Genomic DNA, 21,114 nt, shown 5'->3' with positions numbered 1-21,114 from the left:
GAGATGGGAGTTGCAACATCTACAGCTTCATGTGTGGATTTGTCCCATCGTCCTGCTAATCAGCAAACACAGCTGATGGTTTAGCTGGAGAGCTGGGTTTGAGATTAAAAAATAATATTTATTTTTTCCCCTCTCCCTTAACTTTGCCGGAGTGTGATGGGGTGGGAGCTCTTGGTAGCTGGGATGTTAAATGTTTTTCCACATGGTTTCTTGATTATTAATGGATTTTGGTACTTGACAAAGTAGAAATTAGGAGATAAAAGCTATTAGAAACTAATTTGTGTAATCACTGATTCTGTTCCCCCAGGAGCTTTTCTGAGAGCACTGCTCCCAACACCACTGCCGAGGCTCAGGAGAGAAGGAAGTCTCTTTTTTAACTGAGTTTCATGGGCTTCAGGGGAGCCCCCTGATTTACGGCCAATGAGGAGATAGCTTGGATAGAGCAGGCACGATCTGAACATCAGTCTTCTCCCAGTAGCCTCCTGGGATTTATAGTATTTCACATCCCTGGACACTATTTGGGGTGGTTTATATGCCGTATTTTTTTTACTGTTATGTCAGTGAAACAACCATAGAAACTAGTTTGGGAAAACAACGTGGGAGATAAATCCTTGGTGGCATGGGCTCTCCCAGTGATGAAGTGGGCTACAGGTGGAGAAATAGGTCCCTGAGACCCTTTTCTCCTTCAATTCCCATCTCCCTGAGTGGATCGATAATGTCAGGGGAAAGGACTGGGCGAGGAACCGTTGTGTGGAATTGTATTAGAGGAAAAACTGGAAGGTGGTGACCGATGTAGTAACCACTGCTGATTTTGAGGCAGATTGCCTGGGAAGGTTTGTGTATCCTCATACGGAGCAGAGGCTGCCTGTAGGCTGGGAGAACACTTTTAAGAATAATTAGACTGATCTCTCTCCTTTCTTTCTATCCAGTCAGGCTCTGCTCCTGGCACATGTAGTAGGAGCAAAAGGTCTCTCTCGCAGCTTTGTCTGTTTTTTTTTTCTTTCGCAGAGCTTTGCCCTCCAGGGAGAACCCTCCAAAATTCACCGACTGTCTCAACCCCCAGTCCAGGAGCAGAGCCAAGAGGTCCCCGGGGGCAGCAGGGCCAGGGGGGCTCAGGGTCCGGCCAAATGAGGTAAGTTATCCAGCCAGGCTCCTGGCCATGAATCAGCAATGCCCCTGGCCCCGGCACTGCTGATTTACACCAGCTGCAGTGGCACCCTGAGGAAGGGCACCCGTATTTAATGGACAGGGGTACTACTGCCAGCAGCAGCAGCTCCCAGCCCTGAGCTTGGGTAGAATCAAGCAATTTGCCATCAGTGTCCCCAGTCCCCTGCGAGTTTCTCTGCTTGCAGAATGGGATTCTGTGAAGATACGTTATTTGATAGTGTCTAAAGAGGTCTTCAGGTTCTCCTTGAGAGCTGGGAGCAGCTGGGGGGCACTGAAGGAGGTCAAGGCCTGGTGCAGGTGGTGGGGTTTTCTGGGTGCTAATGGATGGGTGAGGTTATGCTTTTCCATCTTTGCTTAAGAAGGAGTCAGTGGGGAGGGAAGAAGGGATCTGAGGAACTGGGACTGGAGCCTCCTGAGGTCCCCACCAGCTCAAGTCATCCCAGGTCCTCACTAAGCTCCTGTGGGGGGACAAAGGAGGGTGGCTGGGACCCCTCCTGTGTGTCTGGACTGGCAGCAACCTCCCCCTGCCTCCTCCCTGCCTGCTCCTTGCAGCCTCTCCTGCCTTCTTTGGAGGCCACAGCAGGAGGCTGAGGAGGAGGGAGGAAGAAACCGAGGGGATCATAATTTCAAGAGCCTGTTAACTGTCCCCCCATGCTCCTTAAGAAGTGGCCATTTAGTGCAGGCCCTGTAAATCCTCTCCAGAGCGGGAACACCAGGGAGAGTGGCATGGGAGGATGAGAGCCCTCCGTGGCTTTGAAAGAGATGGCAGGGAGATGGAGCAGAGAGGAAAATCCCAGCCCGCCATCAGCGAAGGGAGAAAATAGACCGAAACAGAGAGAAACTGAAAATGTGCTGAAGCAGCTGATGACAACCCAAACAGCAGGAGAAGGTTCCTGCCTGCCAATTAACGAGGCTCTGGTGCTAATTTGCCACCTTGACTGCACTTCTGATCTTGTCAGGAGAAGGGGAAAAAAAAGACGAGGCTAAAAAAGAGATGGTGAGGTTTTAGCTTGCCGCTCGGCTACACAGATGTCGCTAGGCTTCGGAGAGGCAGGGGGAAGCAAGGGGGGGGGGGGCAGCGGTGAGTTCCTCCTGCCCTGCCTTGAGCCCAGAGTGGGAAGAGGATGATGACAAGTCTCCATGGGCTTGGGTTGGCAGAGCAGCTCCAGGCCACGGCACTACGTGACCTGGGGATCCCAGTTTTCCAGGGGTTGCATCCCACAGTCTGCTTGGTTAGTCGGGAGAGTAAATGGTGATCCCAGACGTGCCCAGGAGCATCTCTGGTACCTGCGGTGAAACCGTGTTATAAGGAAGAAGCCGGAGCAGCCCCATGCTGGGGTGGAGGGGTCTGCAGGCAGCTTGCCATCGCCTGCCTCCCCCAGAAACGCTGTCAAACAGCAAAACAGCTCTGTTGGGCAGCTGCCTGGTGGTTCTGTGTGGCTAACAAAACTGGAGGAGCCCTGAGCAAAATGCTTGGCGTGAAGCCTCCTGCCAAGCTGATTTCCACTTCTTGCCCATCCTGCAGCCTGAACCAAGAGGGTAGAGACTGCAGGGATGAATTTCAAGTGAAATCTGCACCTGTGTGCTGTTTGCATGTAAAGAAAAAGAGTATATGTCAGTAAAGCATTTTACCTGGAGCCCCCCTCCCCAGCCCTCCCTTCTTCCACTGGGGATGTTTTATCCCCTGTGCATCCTATGCTGTTCTCCCAGGCTGGTACACCATGAGCTGGAAGCCAGGAGTGGGGAAACTGAGGCAGGCTGAAGCAGGGGTGCAGCCAGGGATGCAGGCTTAGCCCTACGGCCTTCCTGCATCCTGGTTCTTCATGGCAAAACTGTCTTTGCTATTTTGGCACAGCCTGATGCAGAGATGCTCTTGGACATGAGGTGGAAGGTACACAGCATGCAGGGCTGGAGGCTCAACCACTGCTGTGGAAAAGGAGTGAAAATGCAGGAGGGGAAAAAAGAGTGTAGGTTAGAGAGCTGGAGCTGTGAGCTGTTTGGTTCAGGTGTAGCTGATCACAGCCCTTCACTGTCTGTCTCGGGCCCGGGAGATGGAGGTAGGAAGAACCCACACCTGGGAGCCATGGGCAGGGATGCTGTGGGAGAGCACTGCGGATAATCCCATCCTGCTGCCAGGGCTGGGGGTGAAACAGCATGGCCTTTCCCCAGCCTCCTTTTCCCTGGCAGAGCTGCTAAATAAATGTGTCCGGAGGGAGCCAGAATGTCTGCAATCAAGCGAGTGAGGAGCTTAGCTTGTTATTTAAGAGGCAGCTTTCTGGCTTTCATGCTGCAGAGGGTATTGTATAAATGGAGGGACTTGCAAACCAGAGCCCAGGTAAGGATAAACCCAAACACACCGGTTTTTAAAACCTAATGGGTTTGACACTGAATTGATTCCTCTTCGGGGTGGCACACTGGATTTTTGCATCCAGAGGCCAGATCTTGTCAGTGCCACACGGCAGCGACTCTCTAGCCAGCCCTGCTGGTGTCGGCATTGTTCTTCGCAGGGGAAAGCACTGCAAGGTAATCAAATGCTGACCTCCAGTTATTAACCTTGTCTTCTTAATCACCTCCATCGAGCGCCTTAATTGCTGAACAGGGATGGGAGGACCTGGCTGCCTCCACCCGAGATTAACATGCAGCCTGGCAGTCCCCTCGCCGGGGCGGGGGGAGGGAACACTCTTCCTTTAACTCACCCACTTACCCCCCAAAAAGGTGGAAGTGGTTCTCTCCCAAAATACAGTGTTTTATCAGCAAAACTCAGGGAACCACCCCTGTCTTTTCCTCCACTCAGTTAAAGAGGTGGTGCAGCCCCATGGCGTGGGGGCTGGTGGCCAGGGATGTGTTCAGCATCGCTGTCATTCCTTGTCTGCCCACCCCTGTGTTGCCCGATGGGGTGCTTTGCCGAGGTGGCACCTTTCTGGCTGCCGGGCTGAGAAAGCCATGAGTGGCCTTGTTCCTGACAGGGATCAGCGATTTGGGCCAAACTCTGTGCTTTTGGGCAATACACGATGAAATCTTGCTGGGGGGGCTGCAGGGAGGGGAGGCTTCAGCGCAGCTCTGCCTGCCAGCCTGGGGGGCAACCATCAAGGATGCAAAGAGTTGATGGTGCATCCCTCCAGCTGCTTGCCTGCCCCTTTTCGCCTTTTTTTGTGTTAAAGGGAAAGTAAACAGCCTTCATCCACCTCCATCCCTGCACATGAGACTGTTACTCTCAGAGCATCATCTGCCTGCCTCTGGAGCCAGTACCGAGATGGAGAAGCCCAGGGTCATTCCCCTGCCGGGTGGAAGCTGCTCCGTCGTGTGTTGGCCAGCAGCTCCTCGAGATGCTGCCAGGTGAACTGACGGCTCTCGCATTTATGTTCAGGTGGCTTTAGGATGTGTGACTGGTTAAGGGTGCCAAAAAGCATGGTAGGAAATGCTCTGTCTGGAGGAGACAGAGGTTGGAGCCAAGGAACATTAGCCTGACGCACGGCCCATGTGATGATGGGGAGAAGAAGTGATGTGATGGCCCAGAAAGATGTGTGGCAGAAGCCAAAATGGTCTTTCTAGCTGAGAAGCCTCCTGGCAGCCTCGCCTGCTCAGGAGCAGGCAGCACTGCTGGCCCTCCTGCCTATACCCTCCTCATCCCCGGGCAGATATCTGCCAGCTTCCCCCGGGGAGCCAAGATGATGGCTTTGACTTCTCATTTCCTCCACGTGTGTTTAATTGCCTGATTTCTTTTTCCCCTTAGGACTGGTAGACAAGGGAGTAGTAGTGGGCAAAGGAAGACAGATGTATGGAGAAGAGAAGTCCAGGTGACAGATTGAGGGATGCTATAACCACAATAGCCGGCCTGATGGATTGATAGATTAGACAGGGAATATAAATAGCAAGCACGGGTTATCTACCCCTGTTTTATTTTCCTCTCACCTATCTCTTTATCTCTCCCGGTGTTATTTTCCTCCCGCTTATCTCTTTATCTGTCCAGCCCAAGGATGGAGGAGAGCAGGCAGGTGACAGAAGCAGGATGGATGAGTTTGGGTTACCACCACTTTTGCAGCATCCAAGCAGGCAAGTTTTGCTAGCCGGGTAGGATTAGGAAATGGACTCAGATCTGCACACCGATATACTTTTTTCCCCACTCTCTCCTTTTCCCTGCACCCTGCCCATCCCCTCTGCCTGTACCCCCTCCTTTGGGGATGCTGCAGGATGGAGGATTGGCTCCTTCCTCTTTCTAGCCTGTCCTTGGCCAAGAAATTAGGGCAGCCACCGAAGCAGTGAGCTCCGCTTGTCTGGATACCCAGTGTTTCTATCCAACAGCCGGGCAGTGCCACTGCTTGATATTCTGGTCAGGCACCGAGCGCGGCAGCAGCAGCAGCACCAGGGAAGGAGGGAGGGGAGCCCAGCTCCACCGAGCCATCAGCTGCCAGCTCGCCTGCTCCCACCACCCGGCTCTTCACCCCGGGTTGAGCTGAGTGGGCACTGGAGATGCCACAGGCTCTATCAGTGGGGCTGACAGAGATGCTGGCCTTGGGAAAACCCGCTGCCCCTTGACGCCTGCACTGGGTGTAGCAGAGGGAGGTGTCCACAGTGGTTTGTACCTGGTTTGGGGTCCTTTCTAAGAGAGTGGTGAATGAGAAGGCCTTGAGGAGGTCAATGAAGATACCAAAAGTGTGGAGCAACTTAGGTATATGGACCAAGAAATAGAGCTAGGACACAGAGATGACTGTCATACCTGTCTGTACAATTGTAACTGGCTGGAAAGGGTGGCTGAGGGTCAGATATCTCCCATCTCTTCCCCTACCAGAGCTAAGGATCATCAAGCGAAGCTCCCAAGGGCCACGCTTGACATGCCCAAAGAGGTGGCATGTGCCACAGCAGACAACTGAGCCACAGCACTGCTCACCCTGAGGCATGGTGGATGTTTACATGGGACCAGGAGGAGATTGGACATGAGATGTGGCTGATGGCACGCAGGTCCTTCCCACCAGCTCAGGGAGCGTCTGCTCCAGGCACCGTGCTAGGAGCAAAAGCGAAAGCTGGGGGGAGCAGGCAGGAGCTGCTGGCTCCAGGTGTGGGCAGGATCTCGCTTTGCCTCCAGGCATGTCCAATGGTCTTAATGGGCCACCTCAGAGCCCTGTCCCTCTAAGTTAATGAAGACATGGACAGGACACAGATGGCCAGCCCATGCAGTGGCATCTCCTTGCCTCAGGAGGCTCGGCTAAAACCCAGAGAGCAGGATGGTGCAGAGTCACCAGGGGGACACGGCCACCGGACACACACACACAGGAGTGTCCTCACCCTCCCCTCCTGCTGCACAGCAAGGGAAAAGCCAGGGCCAGAGATGACAGAAACTGTTCTTTTTTTTCTTTTTTTTTTTAATCTCAGTTGGTTTTGGTTGCTCTTTTGCTCAAAAAAGGCATTTTTTAAAAAATATATTAAACAGATACATTTTACTAAGATGTCTCTTGGCTGGAGCCACCGACAAGAAATGACACTCCCCAAATAAATAGGCTTAAAAAAACCCCTCCCAAACAAAACAAATAAATAAATACATAAATAAAACTTTTTTTTTCTTTTTCTTTCTTTTGTTTTAGGTTACTTTTTTTTTTTTTTTTAAGGAATTGTAGCCCAGATTTCTCCACCAGTGTCCGTGATGGCAGCGTCCATGGGGCAGGTGCCAGTTCCTCCTTCCTACACAAGGGGTGACGATGCCTTGGTACTGCAGCAGTCACGAGATGCTCGTGGAGAGGCCCCAGGGGAGATCTGCCAGGTCTCGGGGGCCTGCGGTGTGGTCCCCCCAGCACCGTGTGTGAGGACACAGCTGCAGGAAGGATCGCAAGGGATGCGAAAGCGAAGGTGCCAGTAGAAACCTCTCTTAAAAAGACTACAAAAGTTGGGGCGCCAAGAAGGCTGCCGCTGGAGGATCCTCATGGTGGGTTGGGCATCTGCTTCGGCAGGACCAGCAGCTGCCTCTGGCTGAGCCACATCCCCACTGGCCATCAACGCATTCCCCCAGGCACCGACGGGGTGGCCGTTTTGGCATTGTCCCCACGCTTGGAGCCAGTCTGCGCTGCGTAAGCCATCCCTCCTCCGTAGTCCCACTGGTGTCCTCTCTCTGCTTGAGCCCTGCGTCTCTTTGGCCAGTCGCTGGGTGTAGCATGGAAGCACACAGTTGGCACTAAGGTAAGGCCTTGATTTAATTTTTTAGGGTGGTTATTTCCCCCTGCCCCCGGGAGTCCTTTCTCCTGGCCCCCGTCGCTCCGAGATCTGAGCAGCCCCAGCTGTTAGCTGCACAGCTTGCTCGTCTCCTGCTCTAGCGCATTGGGCAGCTTGGCATTGAAGGCCCTCAGGGAGGACTGGATCCTCGCCACCTCGTTGTTGGCCAACTTGAGCCTGTGGCGGAGCAAGCAAGTGAAGAGGTCGAGGCGGGTTTTGCCAGGGGGTGACAACCTGTTCACCCGGTCCCTGATCTCCAACAGCTGGAGCATGGCCGAGTCCTGGGAGCCCTGGGTGTAGGGGTAGTCCAGCTGAAGGATCAGGTCACGAATAGCATCCGGTTCAAAGGGCAAGCTGTAGCCGAAGACTTGCAAGCTGTTGATTTTCATGTACCCCAGGTTCTTGGAGGGATCTGCCATCTCCAAGGGTTCGTAGTAGATCGTCTCGTTGGAGCTGTCATCCAGAGACTTGATGCGGCTCCGCAAGTAGACATGGACCGTTTCAAAGAAAGTCTTCCACTTGTTGCCCAAGGTGAGCGTCCAGTTTTGGCACTGGGCAGAGGCATCTACGTTAGTCCTTTCCCAGTCTGGGAAGCTGCCCTCATTGACAGGCATGAACCAGCTCTCCGAGTGGCTTCCCCCAAAGGGGTTGACGTAGATGGCCATGACAGGCTCCAGCGTGCTGTTCTTGGTGAGGCAGATCTGGAGGGAGAGGGCCAACATCACGTGAACCAGCCCAGGCTTGTACTTGTTGCTCTTCAGGGTCAAGAGCATGCGTTTCCTCCAGGAGGGGTCAAACCAGCTCCCCAGCCGCATGTCATTGCTGATGAAGATGGAGTGTACCTCGATGCGGCTGTCCCGTTTCTGCAGGAGGTACTTGAGCTCCAAGTCCTGCAGGTCCGTCTCCAGCCCCAGGTAGTGCTCCAGCGAGTCGGCCACCTCGGGGCGGCAGAAGCCCTGGGTGAGCACGTAGCCGTGGTTGCAGGTCCCGCAGCGGGTGCTGTTGTCCTCGGCACAGCTGGCGCAGGCTGGCCCCTCGCCCAAGGCACACGGTATGGACCCCTGGCAGGAGGGCTGGTCGGAGGGACATGTGCAGCTGTGGCTTTCTTCCAGGAAGGTCCCAGGCATGGTGGTCTCGCTGCAGTACAGGAGCGACTGTGCGCGGCTCCACCAGTAAGAGAGGGACCTGGTGGAGAACAGACATGGGAGGAGAGATGCTTACATGGCATCTTTTGGGGCATGACCAACTTTCCCTAGTGATGGAAGAGCTGCCCACCTTGTGCTCATTTTTCTGCACCGCTGGTGCCCCCCCCCCCCCCCGCCATGATCTGAGCCCCATTTTCCACCTCCAGGCTTGGACCCAACCTCTCAGGGCCACATCCCAGGGTGGCACAGCTGCCCCTCCTGCCTGCTTCCCCCCCGAGCATCCCTCCAGCAAGGCGGGAGCTCCTCCAGTCCCAGCCACAGGGAGGTGGGCTGTGGGTCTGAGCCCCCCTCAGGGCTCTGAGCAGTGTCCCCAGCATGGGAGGGGGATGCCGTGGAACCCTACCTCTCCTTCGGCAGTTTGAAGTGAGGTTGCCGGTGGCAGCGTTTGCTGAGGTTGAAGAGCCGCCGGATGAGTCGGTGGGTTTTCCTGGAGAGCAGCTTCAGGCTGGTACCCAGCTGCTGGTAGCGATGCTGGACATCCAGGTCCATGGCCCAGAAGTGGGAGATGGCCGTCCTGTTCAGGAAATGGTCCCCGGGGAGCCTCTTCACCAGGGCCTGAAACTCTTCTGCAGGGGGGGAAAGATGGTGTCAGCAGAGCCAGGAGAGCAAGTGATGACGGTAGGGCTGGACGCAACCTCCCTCCACCCAGGCTCTCAGGTCTTCACAGTGAGACGACCAGCCTGGATCTTGCCCTGGAGCCCCACTGCCCAGCCTGGACTGCTCCCAAAGGAGGGGTTGCATGGAAGGAGATGCTTCATGGGGTCTCTCCAGCCTCACCTGACTCCTCAAACTGGCCGTGGTGGCTCTCCCAGGCTCGCCGGAGCTGGGCCAGGCTGCTCTCCAGCGCCTGGATGTCAGCCTCTGGGCAGTTGCAGCGGGGGAAGGCTGGCTGGCACTGGCAGCGGCAGTCGCTTCGGTGGCACACCAGCTCCCCGGCTGAGCTGCAGGCGATGTAGCTGAGGGCGGCTGCCACGAACCTCTCCCGCAGGTAGGAGGGGAGCACCATCTGCAGCCCTGCGAGCGGAAGGCAGCCCTGAGAGCATCAGGGCATGCATGGAGCCCCTCGAAAGCATTGCCCGGGCAAGGAGGGAATGAGCCTTCCCCCTCCCTGGGCCCCCACCCTCGCATGATTTTCATATCAATTTGCTGTGGAGCCACTTGTCTGGGCTCTGCATTGATCTTGGCTCCTCTTGGCAGATGAGCAACAACCTCATCCTGCCCAGCTTTGATTATTTTCATCCTCCCTCCTCCCCAGCCCTTAAATTAAAAGCAGCATCTTGAGCCAGCATCCTCCCCTGCGGCCATCCCATGGTGGCACTCGTCCATCACCACGTCCCCACCAGCCTGGTCCTACCTTGGAGCTGCACTTTGTTCTCAGGGCTCTGCACCAGGACGGAGCTCACCGAGTCCAGGTTGTCATAGTTGCTGCAGCCGAGTGGCCCCGTCCGTGTTTCGGTCACCTAAAGGGGGGAACCCGCAGGTGGTCAGGGGTACAGGAGGGGATCCAGGGCGTGTGCCACCCCACTGAAAGTGCTGCAGATAACCCCTGGCCAGGCTTGCCGTGCCCCACTCCCCGTAGCAAGGCAATGCTTGGAGAGGAGAACTAATTGCCTGCTAATTGGCTTGTTGACAGGCAGCAGCCCTGCCTGCAGCCCGCTGAAAAATGTGCCTTCGTTAGCATGCCCAATTTCCCTTAAATAACGTGGATGTGGTAACTTCGCCTGCTCTCGCCTTCAGTCTCCCCTCCCTGGGCTGTGATGCTGCTTCAGGGTCTCGGCCAGCTTTGAGGAGCCACTGGTGGGTCCAGGAGCCACTGTCTGCCCGTGCTGCCCTCTCCCTCGCACCCTTGCCTACCTTGATGGCGGCCGTGGCGATCTGGATGTGGTGGAGCCGGCGCAGCGTGCTCTCCCGGTCGATGAAGTAGGAGGCTGCCAGCTGGTGCAGGGTCTCCAGCGAGACCCCCGAGCTGTTCCCAGCCCCCCCGGCAGGCTCTGCCCTCCGGCTCAGCTTGCGCTTGTCCACAAAAATGGTCAGGGACTCCTCTCCTGGGGGGGATATGCGACGCTTTCGGGGGGCTGCTGGGGTCCCCCCCATTCCCATTCTTGAACGCATTTCTGCTGTGGTGCTTATTTTCCCACCCACTCTCTTTTGCATGCTGCCTTGCGCAAGGGAAGCGAGTAGGGAGCAAGCAGGGAGCGAGCACCCACCAGCACTCACCTCCCAGTGTGGCGGCAAGCAAGAAGTGGGTCCCATACTTTTTGATGAGGCTGTCAGTGATCTGCTGGGGGCTGGGCCGGCGTCCCAGCAGACGGATATTGCGGATGAATTCAGGGGCCAGGGGAAGTGGCAGGCTGAAGAAGTCTTTCCTCTCTAAGGCCAAATTATTCACCTTCCAGCGAGCAAACTCCCTGTGGGGGGAGAGCAGCGGTGGGGAGAGGGTTCAAAGCCAGTCCATCCATGCCATGTGCACACTGTCCCCTCCACTGCCCCAGTGTCCGCCTCGGGGCAGGGGATCAGCAGGTAGAAAAACTCCTGTTGGGACCATCTCAACCTCCCCATCACTGCAGCGGAGGTGAAGGACCAGCTGCGTGCGCTCGCCAGCTATAGATCCAGCCAGGACGAAAGCGTCGTCCCTCCTTAAGCCATCAATGGCAATAACAAGCTACAAGCAGCGGAGATGCCTGATATTGATTAATCGGGAACCTCCGGCTGGCATTAATCACAGCCCTGGGCAGGGACAGAGCCTTTTCCAGCCTACTGAGCTGGATGGGCCTCATCCATCCTCCATTCCCATGCCTATGGATCTGGGTGAAAATCCGGCATCTGGGGGTTTCATGGTTTTAAGTATCGGCAGCGTTTTGTAGGAAGCTGGAGGCATTGGGATGTGGTGGGTCCCCTTGTAGCCCCAGAGGCTGTGAACGTGCCCCCCCCCCCAGTATTGCCTGGCCTGGGGGAGGGGGGGTGCAGCCACCAGCCTGCCGCTGCCTTGAACAACCAACGGCCCTGGAAATAACCAGCAGCTGATTTCAGCCTAATCTTCAGCATTTTGCTCTAATTAAAACCAGGCGGTGGCTTTCAGACAGTTTAATTAAGGCTGGTTGGGAAAGGAGGGAGAGGGAGGGGTGGATGGACGGATGCAAAGCAGCTGAGGGGCTCAGCGAGTGCCAGGTGGCCTCCCATCATTATTTTTGGGTCCAGAAAGTGGGAAGTTGGGGCCAGGAGTGGAGCTGGGGGTGAGAATGCTGCATCTCCCCTTGCACGCATGCTCCCTGGGTGCTGGGGCAAGTGGGGCTGGGGGGGGCCAGGAGCCCTGCACTGGGTACCCCCATCCCATCCTGCAGACAAAGCAAGCCCCAAAGGCTGCTAGTAGGCTCTCTGCTTCGGAGGAGGCGCAAGGCTGCTGCCATCCCTCTGGCTGCTCCTTCCCGTCCCACTACCGTCACCAGCAGCATCCCTGGAGGACGTGGGTCCCTCGGCATGGCAGCATCAGCGCATAGGAAGGGGGTGAGGGGGGAGAGGAGCTCTCTGGGGGTGCTGGGCTGCATAACAAGGCACCCACGTCAGCTTCTCCTGGAGGCAGTGGCTGGGCTTTGCTCTGCTGCTGGAAACCCCCAGGGCTTGGTACCAGCAAGGAGAGGAAGAGAAAAGGGCTCGTTAGCAGGAGGTGACAGCCCCAGTTAGCACCGGGAGGTGGTGGAGTGGGTTTCCCACACTGGCTGTCACGGGGTGGCCCTTTGCTGGGGTCAGTGGAGCCCACTGCTGTTGAACCTGGTTCTCTACTGGCAAGAAAGCCCCTCCAGCGTTGGCCCCCACGCATGTAGCATCCCACTGCTGCAGTCTATGGGGTCACAGCACTGGGGACATGCCAGGGTGTCAGTCAGGGTGGCTTTTCGCAAGGCCCAGCAGCATCCCAGCCCCAGATGGCTGGCAGTCCAGGCAGGCTTAGTAGTTTGGCACAGAGATGTATTTGTGGATGGCAAAAGGACAAAGGAGCATCCCTCTGTGCCTCCCATCATAAGGGCTGATCCCATCTCAACCTGCATGCCAAATCACTCCCAGCTCAGGGCAAATCCCACCTGGAGCCCAGCCCTGCCCTGCCATGAGCATCCTGGGGGGCTGCTGTTCTATTCCACAAGAAAGCAGCATCTCACGTACACCCACTCCCCATCTCTCCCGATGGGCAGCCTCCTCCCGCACACACGGGTCTGTTCCGCTGCGCCCTCCCACAGCCCCCCGCACCGCAGTCCCCTCCCAGGGTGCCTGCTGAAGGCCTGGCCCCCATCGCTGGTCCTCACCTGTAGATCCTGTACCTGGTGGTGAAACCTTGCCGGTAGCGCTCCATGAAGTCCACATACTCCTGGGCTCGGTAGAAGGGTCCCCGGTCGCTAAGGAGCCAGTCAAGGGGTGCTCGGCCAGAGGAGGATGAGGATGAGGAGGAAGGGGTTGCGGGGGCGGCATGCTGCTGGGGCACCGTGCCACCTGCCCCGCCGGCCACCCCCCAGCGGCAGCACGCACTCAGGGCCAGGAGGGCCAGCGGCCACGGGAGCATCGGCGGGGGCCCGTCAGCGCGCAGGAGGTCCTGCCGCCCCATCCTGCTGCTGCCCGGCTGGATTCTTCATTCTCTCGCCCCCACGGCGATCCTCCAGGACAGCCCTGCCCTGCAACGGCACAGCACGAAGCAGGAAGCCCGTGAGGCCGGTGGCGCTGGGCGGCCCCGCCAGGCAAGATGCCAGGTGGGGCCAATTCGATATGGATATAAAGCAGGTGCAGCCATAAGCTAAGGGAAGGGAAGGTGTTTGCTTTTGGGGAGGCTGCTGATGAAGGGAAAGCTGTGCTCTGGGGAGAGCCATGCATTAGGCACAGAACAGTTATGCCGCAGGAGGTAAGAGCTTATGGGGTTAGGGGTGCTGGCTGCTGCTGAAGTTAAATGAAAACCTGGCTAGTGCCTGTTTGAGAAATTTCTAGCTTTTTCTTTATGTTTTTCTCTGCCATGCATCAGCCCGGTGAGCTAAGCTTGCTGCTACAGGGTGCCCGTGCAGTGGGGACAGCGGGTTGTCTCTGTGCCTTGCACTTTGGGGATGCCCGTCATGAGTACATGCAGCTTGTTTGGGGGGGGAGGGGGCTAAAAATTAATAAGCATAGGGAGCTGGAAAATATTAGACTTTCCTTTGTATCCTGCCAGTGGCTGAGATGATGGATGGATGGATAGATGGATGGAGGTCCACCCCATGGCTGGCTGGGCTGATTGTGGTGGTGCTTTGAATGCAACTGGCATTTTTCTCAAGCCAAGACCTTTCTGCTCTCATAGCCCAGCAGTATCTGCAGGAGTAAAGATGGAGCTTCGCTGGGAGCAGCGGCCCTGGGACCGGAGCCTGAGTTTGCAAGTGAAGGTGGGAGCCGGCGAGCTGCAAGGTCTGGCAGAGCTGGGGCAAGGTGAGGTGTCCAGCAGGGCAGCAAGAGCTGTTTGCCTAAAAATAGGGACCCCATCACTGCAGTGCTTCCAAGGGAGGTGATTTTTATTCCGGGAAGGTGGCTGGTGGGGCCCAGAGCCCAAATGCTTGCCCCTGCTAAGGACACACCAGCCCCGCGTTCTCCCAAACAGGGCTTTGCCAGATGAATCATCGTGCTTTAACATGTATTATTATTATTTTAAAATTTTTTTTTTCTCCCTCTCTTCTATTTTTAAACCCTTAAGGGTGCACTTTGATTGCGCTTTCTCAGCTTCTCAGTCAGCCCTCAAGGCTGGGGCCCTGTTAATTTTAAACAAAGCTGAGATCTTTGCATGACCAGATTGGGGGTGCCGGGGCAGTGGGGCAGGCAGGGGTGGGCAGGAGCAGCAGGCAGGGTTTCTTCTGTCCTCCCCCTACTATCTGTCCATGTATCACCCTGGTTTCTCCCAGCCTTGCAGGTAGCCACCTAACACCCCGGTCGTTGCCTTCTGCTCCTGGCACGTGGAGTCCCCCGTGGCCATGACGTGGCCAAATCCTGGCCCAAACAAACAGGCCCCCATGCCAGGGTGGGCAGGGGGACTGGCAATGTCAGACTGGTTTCCTCACTCTGTGCCTTGAGTGTTGGAGGGGGCATCTGTCCCCCCCGCCAGACATGGCAGGACCCGATGCCGACTGCTCACAAAGCTGCTCGTGTGCTGCCACGTGTGGGTGAAGGCTGAGCAGCTGAGGCACTGTGGCTGCTCTGAAATCCTCCTGCCTGCTTCCCTGCCTGCAACCAAAGCTGGGCCAGGGGGAAGCAGGCAGCCGGGATGCAGCGGCTGCCTGAAGCAGGCAAGCACCTTGCTCTCCTCCCCAGGAATATCTGCAGATGCAATTAAAATTGAGGTGGCCTGGAGACTGAAGGAACACACAAGGCTCAGGATTAAACCCTCCTGCCGCCCCCCCCCCCCCCCCCCGTCCCGTGCTGCCCTGCAGCTGTGGGTCCTGCTGCTGCGCTGTACGGGGTGACCTGGGGAGCCAGGACAAGCTGCCGTGCCCAGGAGGGCATGGTGGGAGCCAAGGCCTGGCAGCAAACCCTGTGGATGGTTTAGATGCTGACCATGGGCTAAACCCTCCGTGACTTGGTCCCTCTCCTGTATAGCAGGGAGGAAAGCAGCATTCCGGCTCTCAGAAGCTGAGGTGAAAGCAGTCCTTGAACAGCATCTTTCTAAACCCTGCTCACGGAAACATGCTGCTCGTAGCATTAAATATGGCTGTGCCAGCAAAACACCTTGCTTAGATTGCCGGCGTGCTAGGTAGCCTGCCTGTTGTGCCACAAACGGGCTTGGCATGGCTGATCTCCTCATCCCACGTCATTGTCTGTGGCTTTTAGGTGGCTCCTGACCACCTCCAGCTGAGGTGGGGTTGAGCTGGGGGGCAGGGCCTGCTCCATGGCTGGTTCCCTCTCCCCTCTCCTTCCACCCGGGTCTATACAGCCAAGGGGATGCTTTTCCATGAGCGCTATGAACGACTGGCCTCATCCATCACCACTTCACACCACCACAGACTGGTATGGGTGGTCTGACAGCAGTCACTCCACTGCCCTCCCCGAGGCTTTCTTGGAGTAAATCAGGAGGACGTGGAAGCATCTTTCCTTTGATCCAAAGCACAGAAGGGATTATTTTGGGGGGAACAGGCAGAGCACTGTCTCTTCCAGCAAACCATCCCGGGTGCTAACAGCTTCCCACCACCGCTGACCAGTGCCTTGCCACCACCACCACGGGGGATACACCTTCACCAAGAGGGGCTCCCCATGCTGTCCTTCTCCTCCAGATCCTCTCTCCCACCCCCTCTGCCAGCACCGCAGCTCAATGCAGCACACCTCTTCTGGGTGACCATGGTGGGGACAGATATTAGGGATGAAGCCACCTCTTCCCTTGGGCTGCAGTCCCCAGACCAGCTAGAAACCATTTCAGCCTGCTCTGCGGCTTTCCCTGGGGAGCTTATTCTGAGATTCATGACCGAGCGCAAGATGTTTCCTTGTGGCCACCTCATGTTTAACTACAGAGCAATAAAAATAGTCAGAATTGGGTATTTCCAGCCCTTGGCTGGTGCAAATCCAGCAAAGGTCCCCTCCTGGCATGCAGAGTCCCTTAAAGCAGCAAAGTTTCCAACCTTGCTAAATGAGCTCTTATTTACACCTGCCTCTTATTTACACTGTAAGTGCTGGCACCTCTGTGCCAGGCTCTTGCTTGGGGACAGGCGCTGACGCACGCGAGCATCCTTGCCAACAGAGGCTTGAAGCCCCAAGTCAGGCAGGAACAGGCAAGCCACCACGGGCAAGAGAGCTTGCACGGGGGCTGTGCCGAGTTACATGGCTAGCTTATCCCCAAGGAGCAGCTTTCTTGCACCTTCGTTAGTTGGGCTAATTTATTTGCTCATATCAATCAGGGGTTATATAAAATAAGTACATGCAGAAATTGCTATAGCTCCATATAGTCCTTAGTCCACACAGATGCATGGGGGATGCTCTGGTTTTGCTGAGGGGTTGCTGCTGCTGCTCTGCAGGCTTGGGGGCGATGCTTATTGGAGTGCACTTCCACCTGCTTACACCAGCATCCTCCTGGGATGCCAGGGAGAGCAAAGCTCTTTGGAAATGAGTAACTCCCTTGACTTTACTACTAGAGCTGGAAATAACTTTTTAATCACTTTTCCTTGATCTAAAAGAATCAAGATTTGATGAGAAGCATCAGACTACTTTTTTTTTTTATTATTTAGTGTTTTGCATTACAAAAGTTGGAAAACTTCCAGCTTGTTAATTTTTTTTTCCTTCCCCCTTCTATAAAAACCTTAAAGCGAAGGAAGAAGAGTGCCAATGCAAATATTCTTGGCAAACTTTCCCAGGACCACAACCTCCTTCCTGCCCAAGTCCTCCTGATCTTGTTGCAGCCCTCCATGTCCCTGTTGCCTGCAGCAGAACGCTCCGGTGTCCCTCCAGTGACAGCTGATGCATGGCCCAGACTGTCACTCATCACATGCTGCATCTTAAAAATAGCTTGTTGCAATTTCTAGAGGCTCCCTCCCACCCTTGAGATGGCAAGGGGATTGATTCTGTGGTGGGTGTCCTCACCCAAAATGGCTCAAGAGACTGAGGCAGGATGGTGCGAGGTATGGACGGGGATGCTCGAGTGCCTGGCGAGCAGTTCACGTGAGCTGCAAAAGCCTTTCTCTACTGCCCTTGGAGACGATGGCAACAGCAGCAACATCCTGCAGAGTTATGCCGAGGTCCTGCTTGCTTCCATGCTGACGGCATCTCTGGAGCCATGCACTCCACAACTAATCAGGCTGAGTTTGATAATTAAGATGTTAGCTAATTGTCAGGGACATTAACATTGATTTCTGCCCTTTCATGCTGCAGGAGCGGATCTAGAGACACATAAACTGGGAAGCATGTGCTGGGAAGTGGCTGCGGTAGTATTTGCTGGGTGTCATGGGGAAGCATGGGACTCTAGATGGACTCGGGCACTACCCCCTGTAAATGCTGAGCCAAAGCCCAGAGCAAAAGCCGCAGCCGATGTCTGTGTCAGGCAAAGCTATACCTGTTGGTGGCAGAGCTGTGGGACGTGCCCAGCCACATGGGCTGGTCCCTGGGGCACAGCAGGAGCAAAAATGCATCTGTGTTGGAGCAGGCAGCGGTGGGGATGGGTCTCAACCTCCCTGCAGATGCCTTTTAGTGGGAATGAACATCAAACTTAGCGACTGAGTCACCTTCTCATTAAACGTGGGAAAGCTTTATCAAATTAAGGCCACTTAAGAGAGTCTGGGCAGAGGCTAAGTGCAGTTTAGTTTCTGAAGTGAACTGAGCTGAGCTGTCCTCCTATGTGAATTCACACAGGGCACCTCTTGTTCTGCCACTTACGCCTCCCAGGATAGACAATCCCAAAGGGCTCAACTCTGCAGGATGCTCGGCCCCTTGCTCCAGAGCCACCAACCTCACCTGGGGTTTCGTGGGACCCAGCTCCCCTGCACTCAAGCCCTGCCTCTCCCTGCCTGTGCAGCTGCCTCCTCTGCCCCCCTCCTTGCTCTGTCGTGGTTTGCAATGAGCAGCTCTCAACATGGTGCATCGTGCTGCTGGGCTCTCATCCATACACTCCCAAGGAAGCGCCGGGGCCTCATTGATCTGCTGGGGTAATTAAGAGAGCGAGCCAGGCACCGCCGGAGCGACAGCAGCGCGGTAATCGCTGGCAAAGTGGGCACGGCGGGGTGCTGTCAGCCACCTGGCACCTGGCCTACGGAGACATGGCTCTGGGCAGCAAGCATGGGGACAGCCACCTCAGAGCCTGCCATCCCTGCCCGAGCAGCAATGTTAAAGATCACGATGGTGGCTGTGAACTGATTCTCCCTAGGCTCCTGCAAACCAACCCCCATAGCCCTTTCAGTCACTATTGCTAAGTGACTTTAAGTCACAGCCTTCATCCCCTCCAGCTCATGAGACTGGTTTAAAAACCTGCAAGACTTGATGAATCTGGTTCCTTTTATTAGCTTTTCTTTGCATCCTTAAGAGCGAGACACTTGAAGATGAGAGTAAAAGAAAATAGCAGAAAATCCCAGGACTCGGGGAGCTAAGGATTTGCATAAGACATCAAATGAGATGAAGCCTGGGCTGCCACCGGGGGAGATAGCAGCTGCGTGCAGCGAGTCGCACCAGCACCATGTGTTCTGCCCTCTGGCTTTGCTCACCCGAGACTTTCACACCCACAGGCAAAAAGCCTCTTAAAAGAGCAATGTGCAAAATACAACTCCCCCCAGCACGGCGAAGGCAGCAGCAGTGCCAGCTTCCCCCGCCTTGTGCTGAGCTCTCGGCCCGAAGCATCCCTGCAGATGGGTCTCCAGGGCCGGGGAAGAACGTCCCTGCACAAGAGCTGGGGAAGAGCATCTCTGCAGAGAGGTTGGCTCCTTTCCCCCCCTCTGAAGGACCCCGCAAGCCGAGTACCAGCCTCATGCAGGAGCTGGGGGCAGCACAAGGTGAGGACCACTCCCTCCCATCCCTCCCTTGCCTTCACACGGGTGACAAGTGTCACGGGTGGGCAGCGATGCGCAGCGGTAGCTCAGCGTTAGCAGCGCAGGGTAAATAAGGCAGCAGGTGGCTGGTGCTGGGCAGAAAGAGGGAAGAGATGTGGGGTGTCAGTGCCGCTCCCCGCTCCTTCCCAGCACCCCTCTGCTCCCCACATCTCAGAGCTGTCACTGAACCCCCACCAAAGCCAGTTCTGCTCGGCAAAAAGAAAAAAAAAAAAAAAGTGCGGGGACCTCCTTGCAACATCTCCTGGGCTTGTACGGACCCTCCTGGCTGCTGACAGAGAGAGGACACTGACATCTGCCGGCAGGTCCCACCCCGCCCCGCAGCACCCAGGTTTACTCTGTCCGGCCCCGGGATCGCAGCGGGGCGGAGCGGGGGGGCAGCCTCGGAACCCTCCGGCCCTGCTCCAGGGCAGCCTCGGAGGGCAGCGACACGCGGGTGCCCCTGAGAAAGAGGCAGGCCAGTGTGCACATCCCTGTGCTGAAAGCTGATGCTCTGGACTAAAAAAAAAAAAAAAATCCAGAGTTTGTTTCTTCCTGAAAAAAAATTCCTGAAGGGAATTGAGCCTGGCAGCCGGGAACCCCCATCTCCCCGAGCTACCGGAGGCTGCTGTCACCGGCACCGCGCTGGTAACCCCACGCAGCAAACATCTTCCCGCAGGACACCCGGTCCTCGCCTCGGCCCCCTGCTCCGGCGGGAGAGCCGGTCGGTGGCGGGGCCCTGCGTTGCAGCACCGGGGGGGGGGGGATAGGAGACCCCTCCTGTTGATTTATATATGCCCAACGGTCAAGTATGTGTTGGAGCCTTTCGGGGGGCATCTCCCCCGGTCCCTGCCGTCCCGGGGCATCTTACACCGACATCGCCCTCGGAGCAGGGCGCGCTGCGCAAGCGGCATCTTCTTTTCCCCGGCAGCCTGCCAGCACCCGGTTCCAGCGGGCCGGTTCCCCCGGACCTGCCGGGCCCCGCACTCGGGCACCGGGGCGGGGGGGTGGGGGTGGGGTGGGGTGTCCCTCCTAGGAAAGGCTCGTTGCCTTCCTCTACACCCGTCCTCTCCGGGGAGACAGCGAAGCGAGCCCGGAGCACGGGAGGTAACTTGACCAAGGTCACCGAGCGAACCGGCGGCGGCCGAGCCGCGTCTCCACCGTCGCGCACGGCGGTACCCGGGATCCCCCCGCACCGCTCCTTCCGCACCCCACCCGCCGTCGGGGTCCCCACGCCGGCTCACTCCCTCTCCCCGACCCCGCAAGACTTACCCCAGGCTCCCGCTCAACGCCGGCGGGGCACCGGCCGCCTCTCCGTCCCGTCCCGTCCGGCTCCGCTCCGCCTCAGCGACCCCGGGCCCTGTCCCGCCGCCGCCGCCTGCCGGCCGCCCCACACCGCCCCATCGCCGGGCGGGCAGGCGGCCCCCGGCGGCCCCGCCAGCATCCCGCGCCCGCTGCCGCGATCGGGCTGCCGGTACCGCTGCCGGTACCGCTGCCGGTACCGGGTCCCGCCGCGCTCCACGGGCGCCGCCGCCGCCGCTCGATAATATATGCAGGGGCGGCAGCCAATAAAAGGCGCCGCCGACCTGCCCGCGCCTTCCCATTGGTGGTGCCGCGTGCGGCGCGGGGCGGGGCGGAGCGGAGCGCGCCGGCGGGGGACACGCGTGGAACGGCGAAGGGGGGCGGTCGCCCGTGGGTGCTCGGCCCGGTCACCGGCCCGCACGGCCGCGGGGGGGTTCCGAGCCCCGCCGGCCGGCCTTTTCCCAACTTCCTTTTCCGGCTCCCAAAGCCCTGTGTCCCTGCAGAAGGGCCCGGTGGGTCCCCCCGCGGCGGCTGTGCCGGGGAGGAGTCGCTGCCTCGAGGCCCCCGTGGGCAACCGGCTTTCTCCCGACTTTAAAGGGCTCCTGGTTGTGCCAAGTTACACGGTCAATAGCGGTAAATGATTCACGAGGTTCGGGATGTCATCTGTAGGGCGTTACCGGCAAGCGGCAGGAGGAGGCCGTGGGTGACGTGGGATTTACCGTTCTCAGCTCTTTTCTTTTTAGATGTTTTAT

At 57.1% G+C, this 21,114-nt stretch overlaps 1 protein-coding gene across 2 annotated transcripts; it reads right to left on the bottom strand.

The window, feature by feature from the left end:
* Window positions 1-6,784: 6,784 nt before the first annotated feature.
* BRINP2 (BMP/retinoic acid inducible neural specific 2) lies at window positions 6,785-20,558 on the bottom strand. 2 transcript variants are annotated; one of them, XM_049808637.1, is made up of 8 exons: window positions 20,333-20,558; window positions 12,869-13,231; window positions 10,791-10,981; window positions 10,428-10,618; window positions 9,928-10,033; window positions 9,351-9,587; window positions 8,917-9,139; window positions 6,785-8,553 (listed from the first exon to the last, which is right to left on the bottom strand). In XM_049808637.1, exons 2-8 carry the CDS (start codon window positions 13,162-13,164, stop codon window positions 7,437-7,439), a joined length of 2,361 nt encoding a protein of 786 aa, XP_049664594.1. In that variant the 5' UTR covers window positions 13,165-13,231; window positions 20,333-20,558; the 3' UTR covers window positions 6,785-7,436. The 2 variants fall into 2 exon arrangements, with proteins under 2 accessions (XP_049664594.1, XP_049664595.1); XM_049808638.1 differs by lacking the exon at window positions 9,351-9,587.
* Window positions 20,559-21,114: the final 556 nt, after the last annotated feature.

This window comes from Accipiter gentilis, chromosome 8 (genome assembly GCF_929443795.1).
Source record: "Accipiter gentilis chromosome 8, bAccGen1.1, whole genome shotgun sequence".
Classification (NCBI taxonomy): Eukaryota; Metazoa; Chordata; class Aves; order Accipitriformes; family Accipitridae; genus Astur; species Astur gentilis.
This window is presented reverse-complemented; position numbering and strand designations above follow the sequence as displayed.